The sequence below is a fragment of the Monodon monoceros genome, unplaced genomic scaffold (genome assembly GCF_005190385.1).
Source record: "Monodon monoceros isolate NGI ecotype Baffin Bay Population unplaced genomic scaffold, NGI_Narwhal_1 Super_Scaffold_18, whole genome shotgun sequence".
NCBI lineage: Eukaryota > Metazoa > Chordata > Mammalia > Artiodactyla > Monodontidae > Monodon > Monodon monoceros.
In genome coordinates, this window is record NW_021703774.1 from 33,675,842 (window position 1) to 33,696,838 (window position 20,997).

At 49.9% G+C, this 20,997-nt stretch overlaps 1 protein-coding gene across 9 annotated transcripts in view; it reads left to right on the forward strand.

The window, feature by feature from the left end:
• SRGAP2 (SLIT-ROBO Rho GTPase activating protein 2) overlaps nt 1–19,376 on the forward strand; it is a 234,517-nt gene extending 215,141 nt beyond the window's left edge. For 3 of the 9 annotated variants that reach the window (XM_029230886.1, XM_029230887.1, XM_029230890.1), the window contains 7 exons: nt 2,054–2,278; nt 5,889–5,968; nt 8,014–8,194; nt 9,678–9,824; nt 13,075–13,113; nt 13,326–13,650; nt 15,771–19,376. In XM_029230886.1, coding sequence (XP_029086719.1) covers nt 2,054–2,278; nt 5,889–5,968; nt 8,014–8,194; nt 9,678–9,824; nt 13,075–13,113; nt 13,326–13,650; nt 15,771–16,154 — 1,381 coding nt within the window. In that variant the 3' untranslated portion in view covers nt 16,155–19,376. Of the gene's footprint in view, nt 1–2,053; nt 2,279–5,888; nt 5,969–8,013; nt 8,195–8,962; nt 10,954–13,074; nt 13,114–13,325; nt 13,651–14,304; nt 15,173–15,770 lie in introns of those variants that run through there. The other 6 variants (XM_029230888.1, XM_029230889.1, XM_029230892.1 and 3 more) reach the window with 5 other exon arrangements.
• Nucleotides 19,377–20,997: the final 1,621 nt, after the last annotated feature.

Below are 20,997 nucleotides of genomic sequence, written 5' to 3' on the forward strand. Positions count from 1 at the left end.
TTATACTAGGTACAGCCATCAGAGTCTTCAAGGATTATTAGCACCATTATATTATATACAGAATTGTGTGCATTTGTTATGTGCTCATATATTAATTTCCCTGGGGAGAGAATCCTTAGTTTTTGTCAAATTCTTGAAGGAGCCTGTGTCCCTCAAGTAGTTAAGCACCATGGCTTTACCCCCAGAACTTAGGTGTTCCAGTAGATTGGAAGAGAAAGAAGGATCTTGGTCTGTATTTTAATGGGAATAAGAAATGGACCTGGACCCATGAGAAGTGGACCCCAGTGCACAAACACAGGTCCTCTCTGGCCCTGGTCATTGTAGCCACCTAGGAGTTGAGCAGTCCTTGCCTTAGAAGGCCGGGCAAGATTCCTCTTCTCTCAGTGAGCTTAGACTGGGACCCTCAGGCCTAGAGTTTATCTCCCTTTGACCACCAGGCTCCCCAGAAACTACTGCTTTCCTTGCATGTTACCAAAACGTTGTCAGATCACACTAAAGAAACGGGCTTCCTCCTGCTTGTCCCTCCATGACTCGAGGAACCAGCCAGCCTGGGATGGGTTACAATTTTAGCCCCGTGGCACCTCATGCCTCCGTTGTCCCTGCTAAGGTTCCCAAGCTAATTATCTCTCCTGTCTCTCTCCAGTTTTTATTTGACCAAGAAGTAGACTTGGAAACATCTACCAGCCTTTTCTGAATCTCTGCTCTCTTTTAACTCAGGAGCCAGAGAAGGATTATAAAATTAAATCTTTAAAACCTCCTATGAAGCAGTCCGGCCACTGAGATCCATCAACGCACCCATCTCAGGCCTCCCTGCATCTGACCGGGTCCTACAGAGCAGTGGTCCTCAGCCATGACAGTTGTTTGTCACTGTCCCACTTCATTGTCCCACTTCACATGTTCTGCAGTGATTCTGTGGGGGGACCGGGGACGTACCTGAATCTTCAGGGAAGGAGAGAATCATTGAGATAGAGACCAGCTTGGTCATTTGAGTCTAGATGCTGGATACACTAGAAGTCAACTCTGCTCAGTTCTGAAGAACAGCTACTCAGATGAAGACAGCTGAGTCCCAGGCCTCTGGCTAAGCACCATGGCTTTGGTATCCTCTCAAGATCTGTCAGAATCCAGATGCCCACGAGGGAGGCAGAACCCCGTAGCAGAGCTTACATGTCTGCAGACTCCTAGGGGCGGGGTACATCCAGAACTAGCCCAGCCTTCAGTGCCTGGACAGACAGACCAGTGGGTGCTCACCACTGAAGGGCTTGGGTCCTTTGCCAGGGTTGGAGGTATGGCTGGAGCAGCTGCTGGCTGGAAAGGGGGAGTTCCTGGAATAAAATACCCAATAATGAAGTCAGACTGCATCCAGGGGAAGCCTGAGCAGGAGCTGAGCTACATGCTGACCTTTTCCTGAATAAATCCTGAATGTAATAGTGGAGGAGGATATTATGAAAATGGAAAACAATTGCATTAGCTATTCCAGGAAGAAATTCACGGGCTTGATGGAATACAAAAGCTAATCGGTTGGCTATTTTTTAAAATAAGTCTAGAGCTTAGAATGGAATATCCCTAATAATTTGATTATTTTGCCATTCAAGAAGGTACACAACGCACAATGCCTGCGTCTTCTGACCGTGTCATTACCAGGGCAGCCCGAGGGGCTCCGTCTGTTCTGTCGGCTTAGTGGGTTGGTCTGTGGGAGCGTATCCAGCTCTGCAGAGTGGTGTGTCCTCAAGGCAGGGTAGATTTGGTGGATATGGTCTAGGGTTGGGGTGGAGATTGGGGGGTAAGTAGGATTTGAACAGGGAGCTAGAGAAAGAGGAGGGGTGATATCTGCAAGGAGGGACCTCCACTTGGCCTTCCCTTGGCTCCTGAATAGTGTCCTGGTGGTCATTCTCTTCTCCCCCTACCGGCTTTCTAGAAGGGCTCTGACGCCCAGAAAAGCAGGGGGCCGTCTGTGCTGCTTCTGTTCTTGCTCCTGGCAGCGCCTCCTGTGATTGTGTTTTCTGGGCATTCATGCGAGTGCTTTTCAGCTTGCCCCCTTTTCCTTCTCCTCCAGTTTATCACAGTTCAGTGAAGAGAACATGATGGACCCCTACAACCTCGCCATCTGCTTCGGGCCCTCGCTGATGTCAGTGCCTGAGGGCCATGACCAGGTGTCCTGCCAAGCCCACGTGAATGAGCTGATCAAAACCATCATCATCCAGCACGAGAACATCTTCCCAAACCCTAGGGAGCTGGAGGGCCCCATCTACAGCAGAGGAGGGAGCACGGAGGATTACTGGTAGGGGGCTCAGGGTTGGAGGAGGGGAAATGTCACCAACACGCACTGGCGTGGGGGCCAGATGGCCAAGCGAGACCGAGGGAAACACCCAGATCCTCCCCACCTCCCACTCCGAGGCACTTCAAGCTGCCAGGATCGGGGGTTGCTGTAGGCAGGGCCCCACCTCGACCCAAACTACTCAGTGCCACTTCAGGCTGCCTCCTTTTTTACAAGTTCTGAGTGATGAGAGACCATTCTGAAAGATAACGACAGCAATAACAGGAACGTTAATGATCTCCGGGAAAGGAAATTTGATCAGGTTGTACGCAGAACTGCCGTTCATCCGGCAGCAGTGTCTCTCTGGCTCCTGCTCGAAGCTGGCTATTGTGAGAAGAACAGTCCTGCGTCCCAGGGAATTTCTGTCTTATTGGGAAGATTTCAGTTATGAAGCGTAATTTCCTGACTGTGAGCTTATACAATGATAATTTAATAATGATCTCAGACATTTGTGATGAGAAAGTGGGGTAAGGTCCATTTTCGGCAGGTTAGGCCCAGTGCCCCACTGAAGCAGGTTCGTCATGACTTCACCTGGAAACGGAGATATAAAAGGAATCCCTAGGGCACATCTTTACTAGACCCTTCCGTTAGACAAATAACAGATTTCCATTTTATAGATTAAGTCATTGCAATCTAGAGAGGCCAGGGACGATCTTTGAGGCCACCCCAGTGGTGGGGATCCCAGCCCTGACCCCTTGACTGTCAGTGCAGGGTACAACCCACTGCCCCACACTGCCCCCATCGTGCCACTTACAGGGCCATTTTCCCAGTAAACGCAAAGACAACTGCCTCTCTCTTTTACTCCCTAACATCCCTTACCTCTTCCTCCTCCTCCCTTTCCCTTCTTCCCCTAAACAGTGTTTCAGCCTGGGCTGAAAGCATAAGCCAGCCCAAATCGGATTCCATCTGAATTCAACATCTGGAAGCAATTCAGCCAGCCCCATTGCTATGGACTGAGGTAGGGGAGGACAGGGGAGGTTGCTTACTTAATGAGAGGCCAGTCAGTCCATGCTTCTCCCCAATCCCCACAGAAGGAGCCTCCAGCTCAAGGAGTGAGGAAAATGCTATTCATGTGTCTGTGAACATAAAAATACCACTGACATCGCTGAGTTCGGTCTTCTCTGCTGTCCTGTAGATCCCGGCATCTGAGACTGAGCTGGAGAAATCTAGGCTCACCAGCTCGGAGAGAAAGCTTCCGGTCACTGACAGATGGCTGGTGGGGACTAGGGATGTTGTTCGAGTCTCAGCCTACTGGCTGGTGGGCTCCAGGGAGCTGTCCTTGTGCATGTGACTTGGAGAGTTGGTTTCCCTTGCATGAGTGTTGAAAAGCTGTGGAATACTGTTCCCGATTCCTGCTTCACCTGCCTTCTCACATATCAAACCGCTACAGGCTCTGGACCCATTCCAGGACACAGAGCCCCACCTCACGGCCCGGTGCAGCAGGGCCCTGGTAGGGCTCACCGGGCACAGATGGGAGGGCACCTACCTCTCAGTTCTGTCCAAGGTCTTCTCCCAGCACAACACCACCACCACCCAGCCCCATTGGTTGTGCATCTGCCATTTATTAGCAGCCTCTGGGAAAACCACAAGATTAGTCAGGGCCTGTTACTACCACAGACTGGCTGGGAGGCCAGAAGCACCCCAGGATCAAGAGTAAATGACCTTGGGTAGGAGGGACCATCTGACTGCTGGGTTCATAGCCACTCAGAAGGCTCCCAGCCTCTCCATCAGAAGAGAGAAGTGCCAGCAAAGTGAGCTAAGATGGATGAAGGAGGGGAGGGAGGGGTGGCAAAGGGGGAGTCAGAGCCCAAGTATACTGGAGATGGGCCAGGAGACCAGAACAGCCAGGAAGAGGGAGCACCAAGGCCACTTGGCCTCCCCGCAGCCCCACTGCACCACGCTTACCAGCCCTGAAACCGGAACCCAGTTTTCCAGGACTGCCTGTGGTGCAGCATGCTGGGCTGCTTCTGAGACCGCAGGTGTTAGGTAGGCTGGGGTGTGCGTGTGGAATGAGAGAAGCATAGCATTTCAGGGCTAGAAGGGACCTTATAAAGCATCAGCTTGTCTTTACCTTAGAGCAGTGGTTTTCAAAGTGGGGTCCCTGGACCAGCGGCACCTGCCTGACACGGGCTGATTAGGAATGCAAGTGCCCCGACTCCACCCAGACCTAGTGAATCGGGAACTCTGGGAATGGGTGAGGCAGTCTCTTTTTAACAAGCAGTCCAGGGCTCCGTGAAATTTGGGAGCTGCCGCCTTAGCGGACGGCCAAAGAAATGAACTCAGAGGTCTGGGGAAAAGTGAGCCTTTGCCCTGCACACCCCTGGGGTCCCAAGGGTTTCCAGAATGTCACCAAACTCATTCAGAGGGTTTTGAGGCCCAGAAAACAGTGAGAAAGTGTGCCCACATTTTCTGATAAAGAGGAATCCCTGTTGATGTTCTCCCATAATGTTCTCTGGGGTCTGGAGAGCCTCCTTGGAACTGCCTTGCTTCACACGGGGTGAGTTCTAAATTCGTCCCCTGGTCTTTGAGGAACTTTCTAGGAGCGAAGGACCCGTCCGCTGAGGAGGGAGAGGCTGTAGGCTCAAAGGTAGAAACTGAAGCCAGGATGTGGGGTTGAGGGGTGATGGTGCTTCCATAGAACTGCCTGGAAAGTCTCACTGGTTACTACCTACCACCAGAGGAAGAAACTTTAGAAATGAACAGGGTTTTTCTCTACTTTTCAGGAAGTCAGAACTTCCTGGTGCCCCTCCCCATGCACTCTGAAATCCAAGAGATCAGGAGTAGAAATGACTTTCCTAATAACTTCCCTGCTCATTCTCGATTCTCCACCCTGGGTAATTTGAGGCTCCATGAATTCTGTCAAGAACTTGACCCAGCTCTCATCCGCTGCCCTCTTGCAGTGTCCAGCCCACAGCAGACTTTCTTCCCCTGCTTGTGTTTCCCACTCATTTCTATGACTCACCTCCTACTTTCTCACCAGTACTAAACCACAAAGCAGCCAGAGGCATCAAGCAAAATGAGAAAGAAGGAAAGAAAGCACTGCTTATTAATCACTCCCTCTTATTTCATTGAATCCTAACACAACTCTGTGAGATATATAGACCATTATCCTCGATTCAGAGATTAGGTATCTGAGGCTGAAAGAGATTGAGTAATTGCCCAGGGTCGCACAGCTACCAGGTGTCAGAGCTGGTATTTGGATCCAGTTGTATCCGATGCTAAAGCCCAGTGTTTCCCTTCCACCACGCTCCCTCCAGGAACTAATTCACCTAGAGAAATAGCCCTTGAGGAGCTAAGTTGTTCCGTATTTTCGAAAAGGTTTATAAGTTCAAATGGGGTTCCCCTTGTCTCAAGATGTTGTAAGTCCCATGTAGTCTCGAGTAGTTTTCGTAGCGGGAGCTAGCCTAGAGAATCCCGAGAGCCTTACATTTCATTATAAGCATCTGTCTGGAGTATGTGATCAGGATCTAGAGAGTCTAGGATAGATCCCATGTCCAAGGAAGCTGTGTGAAAGAGAAGACAAGAATTTTGTAAGCAAATGCTGAGGTCCCAGTTACTCTTGGTTCTGTTGCAGTGACAGCCCTCACGGAGAGACTACCTCGGCTGAAGACTCAACCCAGGATGTGGCCGCAGAGCACCACACAAGTGATGACGGTACGAGGCCCCACTTGGAGTCAGTGGGACAGTGGGGTGGTGAAGCAGAAAGGAGAGATTATATATCCTGTGCTCCTGATGACCCTTCCTGTCCAGCAGTCCCCTCAAGACGAGCAGGGAGCTCTCCTGCCTCCCAGCTTCATTCCTTCCCTTTCTTGGAGAGACAGCCCACCTTCTCAAATAGAGTGGTCTCTGTATTAAACCAGAGGTGAAGAGCTAGACCTTAGCCCTTCATCTTTCACCCTTCTCACCCCACCTCACTGCCCCTCATCCACCTCCCAGCTCTTTGTCTCATCTGGCTGTCTCACCAGCATACTGTCAGTCCCTTGTCATGGCCCAGACTCCTGCCAGGTAGCTGGAGACCAAAGGGAAGGAGAGCTCATTTGAAAAACAGAGGGCCCAGGGAGTAGTGAAGCTGGGTGCCAAGAACCCGGCAGAAGCAAGCCAGAGGGGGATGGGAATCAGGATGCAGAAACCACATGCTCTCACGCCTGCCGACTGGAAAAATTGACCCTTTCCAAAGCACAGACATGCGCTGCACAGCCTGGCGTGTGTGCGTCGAGAGCTGGAATGCGCAGCTGTCGTCCGTGGGCCTCGGCGGTGCCCATGATTTATTAGGGTCTGTCCAGCCAGCACATTCCCCCTCCTGCCAACAGTTCTACACCTCCATTTCTGGATCGCTTGGGCTCTGGAAGTCTCAGCAGCTGACAAGGGGCCTCAGAATTTTCTGGGCACAAGAACAAAATGGCACAGGCTGCAGTGCTCCCTGCCTTGCTATGAATTCTGCAATCCTAAACCAGCTTTTAAAGGAGAAAAAGAAATTAGGATTGCTGATTTGGCTCTTAAGGTCAGATGGATCAATATGGTAATTTACCACACAATGGGAAGGGATTTGGTGAACCAGGGAAATTCGTATTTGATTAGAGCCTACGTGTGCCCAGCACTGCTAGAGGCTGTATATGTCTTATCTCTTAATCCCTAGTGAAATTGATACAGCTGCTATTTAATAGTTAAGAAAACTGAGGCCAGAGAGGTCGAGTGACAAACCCGCAGCTGTATGGAACTGACATTGGGATATTTAGACGGGCCCCCTGTAGTGAAGTCCCCAGCCCTGCCCATTCAGGAGCAGACCCACCTGCCCCGGTTGTCTAGGCATAGTCTTGTTTGTAAGTAGCCTTTCTCTCCACTACTCAGAATATCTGATTTTAACCCTGGGTTCCTGATTTGTGGGAGCCTTCCTTTTGCTCTCTGACCTCTACCTGCAGCCCGGAACAGATAATGACAACGATGACAGTAATAACAGTAGCTGACACGTGTGTAGCACTTACTGTGGGCCCACACAGTTCTGAGCACTTTTACAAATTGTTATTTGTTGACTCCTCATACCAACTTCCTGAAAAAGGCACTATTATTATCCTCATTTTATAGATGAGGAAACAGAAGCGCACACAAAAGTAAAAATACATTGCCTTTGCACACCCCTTTTAATTTTTCAAATCACTTACATGTGCATTTTTCCATGTATTGACCACAACATATATTTCCGTATTTTGCTCCTTGGAAAGTTGATTGGGCAAGTTATTTTCTCTTTATAGCAACTAAAAGCTCATGTTCTAGTAGGGAGAGTGGATAATGTAAATAAATTATTCAAAGTACAATATGTTAAGTGTTCTATTATAGTCAGAAAGGAAGTAATGCTTACAAGTACAGTATGGCATAAAGAGCTATGAGAACACCAAGGAAGTTACTAGAGGAAGCAGGTGATGTTTGAGTTGTGATTCAATGTGTTTCATCAGGCACGTGACAGAGAGAGGGATTCCAAGTGGAGGGAACAGCATAAGCAAAGGCAAGGAAGGGCATACAAGTGCTTTCAGGGGTTTGCACAGCCTGCATGGGAATACCTGCTTTATAGATCATCCGTGACTTATTTTCACACTAGGTTATCTTCCCACCACTGTAAGTTCAGCTAGCTGGGCTCTTCTACCCAGTTTCCTGAGTCTGTGAGTCCCAACAGCATGTGTTTCCTTCTTTTCCACCCCTCTCAGAGTGTGAGCCCATCGAGGCCATTGCCAAGTTTGACTACGTGGGCCGGACAGCCCGAGAGCTGTCCTTCAAGAAGGGGGCATCCCTGCTGCTCTACCAGCGGGCTTCCGACGACTGGTGGGAAGGCCGGCACAATGGCATCGACGGACTCATCCCCCATCAGTACATCGTGGTCCAAGACACGTACGTTAGGCCTCCTGCACCTTTAGGGGTCCCTGGCCGCACTGTGGGAGTGAGACTTTATTTCTGGAGCCCAGGAGGATGAGGGAGACCAACCCCTAGGGGGCGCCAACACAGTCCTGAAGTGTCGCGGTTCCTTTAAAGGGCCCCCAGACTCAGAGACTGAGTGGAGAATTGTTTTTTCATCTCTCCACTCTCTACTCCCCCGCCAATCACATCTCCACCACCTTCCCCCACCCCCAGTCATTTTAGAAACTTGCCAGCCAGCACTCATCCACATTTATACCTGATGAGTGATAATGAGGGGTTATTATTTGACCACTTATATTTCCTTTCTGGAAAGATCAGGTCGGGAAAACATTTTGATTTCTCTGTCTTTTTTTTTAAACAACCTGATGGCACTTTTCCACTTGTAAATGAAAATGTTGAGTTCGTTTTCTAGTAGAAATCTAGCTTAAGCAGCCAGCCTTGTGGAAATAACCCAGTTCATTTAACCCAGATGAGGTTGACTTGGAGAAAGACAGGGGAGAGGAGGGGAAAGGATGTCGGGGAACAAAGGGAACATGGACTGGCTCCAGAGAGACTTCATCACATGGGCTGTAGGTTGGTTCCTGCTCTTTGAAGCAATGTCTTTGCATCAGGAAGGCTTTTCCCCGTGGCCCCTCAAATCTGCCTCCCTGCCCCATTGCCCTGCCTCTGACCCCGACTCCCTCCCCTTGGATACGATGCTGTCAGTGTTTTTAGTCCTTCCCTTAATATTATTTTTTAAAGGTTGATATCCTGAATGAGTCTGCACCCTCCCAGCCTCTCCCCAGCTCGTTCTGCGGGGAAATCCTCCCTCTGTTGATAACATCGCATACCTGGTGGCCATCTGTGCGTGGACCCTCCCAAATTTAGCATTATGACTTCACTCCAGGACCGAGAGAAGATGAATTGTGGGGGAGAAGGGGCTTTCTTTGTCATCAGTAGCCAGAGGGGCCGGGAGAGCCGTGGAGAGACCTGGGACCGGCTTGGACGCTCTAAGCAGGGCTAGATGCGCTACGACAGAGTGTGGCAGTGTCCTGCCTCAACGCCGGCATCTCCAGAGCCACGGCAGAGCTGACTGCCCTTGCCCAGCTGTGCTCGGGACCTGAGCACATAAACGGCCACCTGGACCTCCTGCAGGAGGTGGCCCCAGCACAGCTGCCCCGGGAAAGCAGCGAGGGGTAGAAGGCAGACACCTCGAATCCAGGAGTCCCCTAGCCCAGCTTTCGGAGGATCTGAGGACCCCGCAGAACTCAGCAGGATTATTTATCTTTATTTAAATGACCCTCCAAAGGCCCGTAGCTTTCCTTGCCTCCGCTCCCAGAGCCCAGCCAGGCGTCGCTGCTGCCTCAGAACCGTCGTGGGGTCGCGTGTGTGTCGGGGGGCCATCTTGCCGATTTAACACTGCTTTTTGTGTTGTTGTTCTCCCCTCCTCCCTGCCTGCCTGCCGCTTCTCCCCCAGCGAGGACGGTGTCGTGGAGAGGTCCAGCCCCAAGTCTGAGATTGAGGTCATTTCTGAGCCACCTGAAGAAAAGGTGACAGCCAGAGCGGGGGCCAGCTGTCCCAGTGGGGGTCATGTAGCCGATATTTATCTTGCAAACATCAACAAGTAAGCTCTGCTTTTCATTTTCTGCTCCCCTGAATGACTTGCGACACCCTGCCTCACCCTCTGGCCTAACCGCCCTCTCCATCCCTGTGCTGCATCCCCCCACTTCCCGGCCCGACAGCTTGCATGTGCTCGTGGCTGCTCCAAGGTGGACAGGGCCAAGGAAGCATCCACAGTCCTCATCAGCAGGCCCAGGTCTCCGGCTAGCGGCCGTCACGCTAAGGACGGGTGTGCCCCTCTGTCCCTGCAGCGTCTGTCCGCTCAGACCTTCCTGGCCATCTGACTGCTGAAAACTTGGCCAAAGCTGTAGTCACTTCACGTAACTTGGTTTTGTACTGTTTCTCAGAGGTGCCTTCTCTTTTCCAATTCTGACTCAACTAATAATCTTTGATGTCTTCCTTGGCCCTTGTCTGTCCAAAGATCCAAAGTCTCGTGCATCTTCTACCAGGTTCATGTCACCCTAGATGGTTTATTTAGATATCACATGTCTGTTTCTCCCTCATCCTGCATTCGCTCCCCTGGAGGAAAGGCGACCACTACCCCCACCAACCCCCACAAGGAAAGCTTTGTCCTGAGCTCTTTCTTCACTGTCTAACCCCCCAGCTCCCTTTTCTCTTGCCCTTTCACACCAGTAGAAATAATTTGCCATTTTTTTCCCCTATTGCTTTGGCCCTGTGTATCCTTCCCTGTTAGTCCCTTTGCAGATTCCCACTTCTGTCCAGCAGGCTCGTAACTGTGCCCCCCAGCTTTCACAGTGGCTGTTAGCAGCATCCTGGGGTTTTAACTCCACCCACACCCGATCTGACCGTCTAGAGGGATTCCACGCCTGTGTGCTGCTGCCTCCCCTAGAGACATTCAGGTTATTGGAGAACTAATCTCATCTCAAGGGGCCAGACACCAAGCCCCAAAGCCTACAGACCTCTTTCCGCCAGACCCTGAACCTTGGCCCAGTGCCAGCAGGATGACAAGCCCCAGGGCGCTCCCGATGAATATGGATTGGAGATGATGTACAGTTTTTATTCCCCTCTGGCTTTGGAGGAATGAAATGATTTGCACATTGAAAACCTGTTAACCGTAGCCTCTGGACACTGAAACTGGAAGGAGAATAAAAGATGCTTGTTGTTTTTAAACTGCACCAGGTCGCCCAGATCTCTTGGCTTTTTTCCAACCAGACGGTAGCAGGGGGAGTGTTTGGGGCACATGGTTCTTTTCCATCTCTTTCACCCTCTACTTAGTAAAGTAGCTGATTCAGCGCACTTGGTCAGTGTAGTTACAATTTCAGTCAGACCGGTAAGAAAGATCGAGGATTTAATTGATTTCCCTCCAGCATAGTGTGCCCTGTTGGGGGGCCAGCTAGTAAAAAGTTAACTGTGGGCCAATGACATTTTCTTCATTATTTACAAGTCTGCGTTAATTATAAGCCTATAATCATAAGGTTGTAAGCCTGTAATTAACCCAGAAACCAAGGCGAGGTTGGTGGAGAGAGAGTTAGCTAATTAGTCGGGTACAGATTTTTAAGCCATCATATATTTGTTGCCATTTGTACAAAGGAATTGTAGCGAGTAATACCTTGAATACTCAAAAGATGAACATCCGGTAGAAAGTCAAGGCGGTTCCCGTGAACTCCTTGGTTGGTGGTATCAGGATGGGGTCTTGGAGGATGTGGTCTGCCCAGACGCCAGCTGGTCCGTGGGTGAGCAGCCGCCCCCCGGGATGTCTTGCCCTTAGGGCTGATCGGCCTTCGAGCCACACCTCCTGCCCCACACAGCTCTCCTCCCGAGCTCCTTCTCTCTCCTGAGTACCCTGGGTTCTCTTTCACCCCTGGACCTTCACATCTGCTGTCTTCTCACCTGGTCGACTCCTCTCCCTTCGAGACTCAGTCCGAAGATTTCTTTTTAGGGAAGCCTTTCTGACACCCCTGAATTCCTCAGGGCTGAGTTAGGTGCCCTTATTCTGTATTCCCGAGGCAATCTCAGAACACAAGCTGCGCTTGGATCTCCCACCAGGCTGAGCTCCTTGAAACCAGGAACTCTGTCTTCCTCCCTCTATATCCCTGGGGCCTGGCCCACACCAGCCACTCCATAAATCTGCCTCATTAGCAGTTTGGGCCTTGTAAGTCAGCCCTCCTCACAAGAAGGAAAAAGGAAATCAGCAAGGAGTTATTAGGGTGTGGCCTCTCAGTTCAATTCCACACATTTACTGAGCACCTCCTGTTGTGCCAGGTACGCCTGCCGCTTATTCAGGGACGAATAAGATGATCCCTGGCCTCGGAGCTCACAGTTGGGCAAGGTGAATACCACAGAGACAAGTCACTAAAAAGTGGTTCCATAGATGCACTGAAGGAACAGAAGGGGGAGTGATCAAGTCTGCCTGCCCCTGGGGGAGGGAGGTCAGGGAAGAATTTGCAGAAGAGGAAAAGTCATTTCAACTGGACCTTATAAGACTCTGCGAACATCCTTTATCCACTGGAGAGTGGCTGACCCCCAAGGCTAAAGCTGCCGAGCAGGCAGCCTCACGGAGTGGCTGCTGTGTGCCAAATCCCGAACCGGGCCCCGGGCATGTATGATGAGGAAGACCTCCGCAGTGGCCCTGCCCCAAGGACCAGCTCCTTACCTTCAGGTCCTACCCCTTCCCTTCTTCCGTCTTCAACTCCCACCTCAGCCTCAGTGGCCCTTAGTAGATTCAAGTTCAGAGCTGCCCAGCTGCCATCCCAAACCAGAGGTGTCATTGCCTCTTAGATTAGGTCCTATAGTATCTGATTCCAAGAGATAATGAGATTATTCAGCAGTGGGCAACACCCATATGAATAAGATTCTGCCAGACCATTTCATCTGAGAGCTTTAGTGGTCTGAAACAGATCGACTCAGAGCCAGGGTTCAGCCCAGTGCTGGGTGACTTAGGGTCACGTAGATGTATTTCCACCCTAGAAAATGCACAAACGTGACCCGAACTCTGCAGCATTGCAGCCTCTTGAAAAATATTCTGTTCCATGTCTGCAGAATAAGCAACCACAGCCTCTGGCCAAAGCCCAAAATAATTACTCTTGTCAGTGGACTAAGAAACATGCTAAAATTTGGAAAAGTCAACTCTCCTCTTACCAGCAATTCCCTACCTCCTTGGTGATGGTGAGACTTTTTCTCCTACCTGGGGTCTGGGGCCTGCTTTCTGTGCAGAGCAGGGTAACGGAGGGTACCTTTTCATGAATCTGTCTCCCATTAGAAACTTTTGCTTAATCAGACATTTTTCCTGACAGCACCTTACATCTTGAGAACTCAAAGCCCACGACCACCAAGTAAGTATCTATTTCTCCTTTGCCCAGGTCGGGGGTGGCAGGGAGACAAAGACATGGAGAAAGCAAGGGAAGGTGACACAGGAGAAGACATGCTCTGTGTCCTCTCCTTCCAGAAGTCCCTGGGTACCAACATCTGCCCCTCCCTCACTCATCCTAGCTTCCTCGGAGCCAGGGCTCCCTGATCAAACCGCCCTTTCTGTTTGTCATTGAAGGCAAAGGAAGCGGCCAGAATCTGGGAGCATCCGGAAAACATTTCGGAGCGACGGCCATGGGCTGAGCAGTTCCCTGACTGATTCCGCGTCCCCGGGGGTGGGGGCAAGCTGCCGCCCATCTTCCCAGCCCATCCTGAGCCAGAGTCTCCCCAAGGAAGGGCCAGATAAGTGTTCCATCAGTGGGCATGGGAGTCTCAACTCCATCAGCCGTCACTCATCCCTGAAGAATCGGCTGGACAGTCCACAGATCCGGAAGACGGTGACAGCAGGCAGGTCGAAAAGCTTCAATAACCACCGGCCCATGGACCCTGAGGTCATTGCACAGGTAACTGGGGGCTCTTGGACAAATAGCTACCACAGATCTACACTTGTCACTGCTGCTTAGCGCGGCCCATGCTCGTTATGACGGCACTTGAAAGAGAACGGTGCTTTGTACATTATACACTGAGTTCAGGGACTGTTAGACATCTAGACCCGATAAGATGGCTTTCCAAGAAATTTGCCGATCCCTCTCTCCCCAAAAAGAACTTGAAGACAAAATAAAAGAAGGCAGGCTTCTTGCTCATATATGGGCTATTTGCAAGCCTGTTGTAATTTTTAAAGCCAGTAGTTACAGATTGAGTGTTTCTGATAGAATCCATTCAGCCCAATTTTGAGTCTTGAGACCCTGGTAGATTTCAGTGAAGCTGCCCGAGTGGTGAGGCTCAGAGGTAGTTCTGGCCACATTTTCATATCAGTGTGCCATCCCCATCATCCCTGAGGCTAATCTCTGGTCCCTAGTGATAGATCAATGATCAATCAACAATCTGCTCCTGGTTGTGAAGGCCCTGAATTACTCTGCCACTGCGCACTCCGGTACCAGAAAGGTTTCCAGCCCAAGCCTCCAGAGGCAGTGGAGATGAGCTCCCTTGCTTGCTACAGGGTCTTCCTTCCATGTATGCATCTCACTGACGAGTCTCTGTTTTCCATGAAATATTAGAGATCCAACCCCACCTCTAAAAATACGACTCTCGGGGCCACTCCAAGCAGTTCACTCAGACGTCTCTCCCAACTCTATAATTTTCATTAGACCAGGTAGGAACTAAAGGCTCATCGTTGCCCTTTTATGTCTCAACTGAGTTGAGATTCTCCTCACCCCAACTTCCGGGGTAGAGGCTGGGTGTGGCCTCTGTTGGCTTAATCGCAGTGCTCTGCTTAGGGATGGTGTGCCTGGCAAGCACAGTATTAAGCTACAGGCCTGAGATGTCTTGCTTTGCTAGCCTTCTGTTTCTGTGCCTCTCCTTAAGCTCTTGGCTGCAATCTGCCTTGCACCACGGGAATCCTCCCAGCTCCCTCTTTGGCCAGGTGTTAGGAACGTCGGAATAGCTACATAACTGGGACAGACTCTAGCTGCAGAGCAGGACTGAGGAGGGAGATGGAGTTCTTTCTGCACAATTTTAAGGTTTGAGAACATCAGAGGGATGAGTGACATTGAACCACTCTCGGCAGAAAGCATGGATTACCCTGTAGGGCAAAGAAGCCTTCACCAGGGGCCTTTGCTTGAAACATGCAGTCTTTCCATGTGAGTTTAATCCCAAGGGAGGAGCCCCGCGGTGGTTTGGGGGTGCTAGACACAGTGTGTGGAGAGGTGGGGAGGGATCTGGGAGGTCTCCCTGGGAGGCAGCTGGCTGCATACAAAGGGTCTTTGGTTCTGCCTTGAGCCCCTGAGCTAGGCCTGCTGTTTCCTAAGATCTGGAGTATTGCACTGTGAAACTCAATGGAGATTCACCTATGTGGGCTCTGGCTCCCCCTCCTGGTCACCCCTTGGTCCCCTCTTAGGGTGATGGGTGGAAGGAAATGGCTTCATCAAGATGAGCACTCTGGATGGGGTGGAGCGGGGGCAGGGGTGGGGGGGTGTCCTGATGGATCCTCAGGGCCAGGGCTCTTGAACCTTCCCTCAGTCCTTGAGGAGGAAGGACTAACCCTCTTAACCTTTGGCCTTTAAAGTCCAAGATAACAAAGATCATACTTCATCTGTACCACTTTTTTAAAAAATTGTTTATTATGTACAGTTTCAAACAAACGTAGAATATGAATCCCATGTACTCATGACCAAACTCCTGGCCACCCTTAGTTCATCCACCTTTCCTGTCCCTGCTGGATTACATGTCATCTCAACCATAGATACATCCGTGCATGTGTCTAAAACCTGAGGGCTCTATTTAAAAAGCATCTCAACCACTCTGTCTAAAGGGTAAAAAAAAAAACCCTCATGAGAACGAAAGTCCTTTTGCCCCCCTTCCCTCCCATTCTGAACATCCAGATGTTCAAAGATTTTGGCCAAATAAAATCATCTGGACATCTCCTTACAGTCGGTTTCTCCATGATTTGGCCCAGGTTGTTGAACTAGGACCCTGGGGGCTTCTCCCTACGTGAGCCTCACTCTCTCCTTTCTCCTGTCCGCAGGATATTGAGGCGACCATGAACTCTGCCCTGAACGAGCTGCGGGAGCTAGAACGGCAGAGCAGCGTCAAGCACACCCCGGACGTGGTTCTGGACACCTTGGAGCCCCTCAAGACCTCCCCTGTGGTGGCCCCCACATCGGAGCCCTCCAGCCCCCTGCACACTCAGCTCCTCAAGGACCCTGAGCCCACCTTCCAGCGTAGCGCCAGCACTGCTGGGGACATCGCCTGCGCCTTCCGGCCTGTCAAGTCTGTCAAGATGGCGGCCCCAGTCAAGCCGCCAGCCACACGGCCCAAGCCCACTGTCTTCCCCAAAACAAATGCCACTAGCCCCGGTGTCAACTCCTCTGCCTCCCCACAGTCCACTGACAAGTCTTGTACTGTCTGAGGGATGTAATTTAATTGTTCTAGACAAGGGGACTGGAGGGACTGACTGTTATTAAAATCTTCCTATTTAACTAGCTTGGGGACTTCAGTTGAAAATTAGGTTCTAAGTTGTTCTTGCAGGAATTAGCCTCCCCATCACCCAAAACCTTGAGAATGAAGCCCTCGTTATCGCCCAGCCCTCCCCCACCCTTCCCACTACCTTCTGCTTCCCCCAGTTGTCGTAATCCAGCCAGCTACAGTACATACTGTTCTTAGGTTAGCCAGAGATAGGTTTTTCCATTATCAGGTCACTGTGAAATCTGGCAAGGCAAGTCACAGGGCCGTGGGCTGAAGTCTCAGTCCCCTCAGACACAGGGGATGCCTAACCAGATGGTTGGCTGCTGACGGCCAGCTCTCAGTGGCATCTTGTTTTGGGTACTGATTATAGAGAATCATATACAGTTCATTCTCTGTTTTACACACACACACACACATACACACACACACACACACACACACACACACACCTTTTTCTAGTCTCTGGCATGTGTAGCTTCTCCTGGTCCTAGATAGACTGGTCTCTTTGTAAGCTATTGTGGCAGTTCACACAGGAGCCACCAGGGGTCTCTGTTTCCGTTACAAATCTCAACTCTGTCTGGGCCAGAGAACCTAGCCTTTGACTCTCTCCACCGTGTGAAATTTAGCAGGATGGGACTCAATCCTGTAAACTGTTTGGGGTTGGGGGCTTTCTCTCTGTCTTCTTTCTATTGGTGTGAATTGATCATTGGTGTTTGCTTTTGCTCTCCTCCATTCTCTGGAACTACAACCCAATCTTCTTACAGAACTTCTAAAGTTTTTCTGAATGTATAGACATTTCTCGGATTCCTATTTTGTCTCTGATGTACCGTTTTCCATTTAAGACATTTTCCTGTATAAGACAGTTTTATAGTTGGTTGCTTTTAGGGTAAAGAGGCTTAAGACAGTTTTATTGTGTTTTTGGCAGGTTTGGAAAAGGTAAGAAATGGGTCCTTCCTCCCACTTTTTTGGGTACTTAAGACATAAAATTCATAATCCTATTAAAAATTAAATTCAGCTTTGCTAATCCTAAAATTGTTCCCAAATGAAAATGTATTCTAGGTTTATCCCCTAGTTGGGTTATTCCACAAGGCCTCTCTTCAGGGACCAGCGGGGGCTTAGGGAGCCCTAGTTAGATTAAAGAGAGACATTGCTCCTTAAAACTGGTCTTCAGGGGCTTCCCTGGTGGCGCAGTGGTTGGGAGTCTGCCTGCCGATGCAGGGAATACGGGTTTGTGCCCCAGTCCGGGGGTTCCCACATGCCGCGGAGCGGCTGGGCCCGTGAGCCATGGCCGCTGAGCCTGCGCGTCCGGAGCCTGTGCTCCGCAACGGGAGAGGCCACAACAGTGAGAGGACCGTGTACCGCAAAAAAAAAAAACAAAAAACTGGTCTTCATTTATCCAGACAAGCACAACTAAGAGAACTCTTCGCCCCATGGGCTTTAAAGTCTTTCCAAGGCCCGAATCTAAGAAAATCAAAAATTGGATGCTGAATGTTTTGGCCTTCCTTCGGCTGTTTTTCTGGTTCACCTCCAAAAAGCAAAAATAATACCCTTGTCTGCTTTAATTTGCTTTCCAAATCTGGTGCCCATGGTCCCAGCTCCCCTAACATCATGCTATCCCAGGAGGACCAGGGCTGGGGACAGTCAAACCCCAGGCTCGTGGGTCTCAGACAACTACTTGAGTTAAAGTTGAAACTCATTCCTCTTCTCTGTTTTCTGGTTTTAAAGCTGTGCTTTTTGCCTTATTTTCCACCGTTTAGGAGAGATAGCGGGTTGCCATTCAGATAGGAAAATCTGAATTTTCTTATCTTTGGCCCAGAAAATGCTCTTCAGACCAACATTTTGAAGTTGGTAGTTGGCTCTATGGAAAGAGGTAGGATTCTCCTCCTTTTGTGTGAAGGAAAAGAGAAGCTTTGTAGGAAGTTGCTAGTTAGAAAAGTAGCCTGCAACACCAGGAAAACCATCCCAAGAGCCAGGAGGGAGAGATGAAGAACTCCTTCAGTGCGTGTGTCAACCTGTGAGAGGCAACCCACAGTCCTCCGCATTCTTGGCTTTTGTTGATCTGTTTAGTGGCCTGTCCTTGTCTGTCACCTGGACTTACACAGGTCCTGAGCCAATAGGGGCCTTTCATACCCAAGGATCTGTTTCCTTGCTGGAAATGAAACCCTACCCTTCACTTGACATTCCTTTTGATCCAACTGGTCAAAATTGGTGCCCATACCTGCCCTTTTCCTCTTTTTCCGGCACATCCTTCTCTAAGAAAGGAAAGGCAAAGCTCCTAATGACAACACCTTGGGCCTGTTCTGTTGCTCCTGCCTTGTTTCTCTTTCAGCCCTGTACATGACTTGCATTCACCATCCCCTCGGTCAGTGTCCATCTGCTGATTTGCATCATGAACTGGACAGTGTGTGAGAGGTCGCCTGCTACCCCCGCTATGGGAGCCGAGTTGTCTTCCCCTCTCTGGTGCTCCTAACACCTGTGAGATGGTCCTGTCCAGAGGACTAGGAACCCTAGGAAGAGAGTCCTTCTCGGCAGAGCTCATTGCAATCAACTGGAATCGAGGTTGCACACTGTGATTTTTACACCGAAAAGCCAAACGGAGCTGGCCACCCAGGGCCTAGGGAGACCAGTCTTCCTCGGATATGCTTCCTAAACCAGCATGATGCTTCGAAGAACCCCAATCTGCCCCTGGAGGCATGGATCCTTTTCCCGGTGTGGACTCTGATGGTCAGTCTTTGGGAAGCAGAGGTGGGGCGGGGCTACCAGCATCCCAATTTGGAAAAGAGAGGAGTTTGCAGCCAGCAGCCTGTAAACTGGAAACACTGGTCTCAGCCAACCTCCTCAGGGTGCCCTGGTTTCTCCCCAAAGAGATGAGAGATGATGCCAGCAACAGGATGAACAGACCACGGGAAGGGCTGGTGTATATGTACTTCACGTTCAGAAGAGAAGTTAGATCTTCCAGGGAATTGCAATTTTGTGGCGTCTGACTTGTATGTCACGTTTGTGTAAAATGGTATATTCTTTAAAATAGTGTTGATAACTGGAATATTGTATGTATGCTTGGAGATGCTTTGTGTGAACCTAAGACTGTCACTCAACAGATGTTGGATTGGGGAAAATCCAAAGCACAACTTCGAAATAAAATACGTTTTTAGGTTTCGATGCTGCAGTTTATATCCTTTCTCCACTCCCTGAAATCTCCAATCCAGGAGTCCCGCTGCCCAGGAGGGATTTTGATTCGTCTGTGGTTACGGAGCCCTGCCTGGCAACAGAAGGAGAGTTGGGGTGACCGCAGGAGCCAACCATCTTCTCCCTCCCCCAGCAAGACAACAGCAGAGGTGCATTTAGAATGTGGATTCCCCCCCCCACCCCAGCATTTTCCTTTAGCCCATGTGTGGAACCTAAGGGATTGCGTAGCAAGTCTTCCCGCTCACCATTGGGCAGTCTGTTGCCATGAGAACCATTTCCTCCACAGAATCCACCTCCCGTGTTTTCAGTGAGGACTGTTCTCATTTCTGTCACTAGTCAGATTTCCCCATTTGCAGGAACGGAGCCTGTGAAGTTGCTTGGAAGCTTTGTCAGCCACAACTGAGGGTGACTGAAGGTTTTAGTTCCTCCACAACCAAAGCCCTGGGTCATTCTGCCCTTGGCAGCCCCCTGCCTCTGGAAGAAGAGCTTACCCATGTGTTTGTGCTGTGGGTGTTGAGTACGGGGGTGGGGTGGGAGCATACCGAAAATGCTTTCTCTCCCTTAGATTTTGATTCTAGCAGATCATATATTCAAGGGTGAAGTTATTCAAAGGTGATCGTTTGAAATGCATCCTGGAGCCCCTAGGGCCCACACTTATGTTTCGTGGGCTTATTCTAATACCAGAGGCCCCTGGGGTGGATCAAATCTCTCATGCCCAATGTTCAATGGTAATACAAGGAATCCTACCCCAGACGCGTTACATCCTCTCCTTAGGTTTGCCATTGCCATCTGTTATTTGTATATTTTTTATTCGACTTTCTCATGCCCTTCTAATGTGTCATCTTTTCTCGCTCCCTCACTTTATGGTAGAGCTCCAGCTTGATCTTCTCTTGCTGGTCCCTTGGTCTTAGCTAAGTCAAAGCTGAGGCTGTTCTGCCACCCTGTGCTGTGGAATGTAGGTGACGAGCTGTGAGATGGAGCTAGTGCTTAAGCTGTGAACAGAGGACCCAAAATCCTTTTCAGAGAGTCCTAAGGCAAAGGCGGGCTATCCTTTCGGGGTACTCTTAACTCATCTCATATATTCTGATGGGAGCTTGACGGAAACCAGTGACAGTCAAAACAGACCCATTCGATCCAGATAGAAACCAAAAAAGGAGACCAGGTGGGTCTGAATTTAGGAAACGGTCTTTATGATGATCTAACCTAAATGTTTATATCCATAGGCATATGAAGCTTCCTTTTACTCAGGAGTTAGAAACCCTGGCATATTACGTATGCCAAAGACTCGTTCGTTAGTCAGTTAAGCCTGACCGTGTGCCAAGCACTGTCATATAGTATTGAACAGAGGAACAGATAATGGAGCTTTCTGGTTTCAGGGAGAACAGATAAATAAGCAAAATAGTGTTACTCTAAAAATGAAACGATATAATAAGGTAGTGAATGCCTGGGGGAAGAGGTAGTACGGTTAGTCAAGAATTCTGCTTGGCCTGGTAAAGTTGAGATGACTATTAGACATCCAAGTGGAAATATCAAGTAAACTCTTGGATATATGAATATGGAGTTTTAGGGACAGATCATACCTGAAAACAAATTTAGGAGCT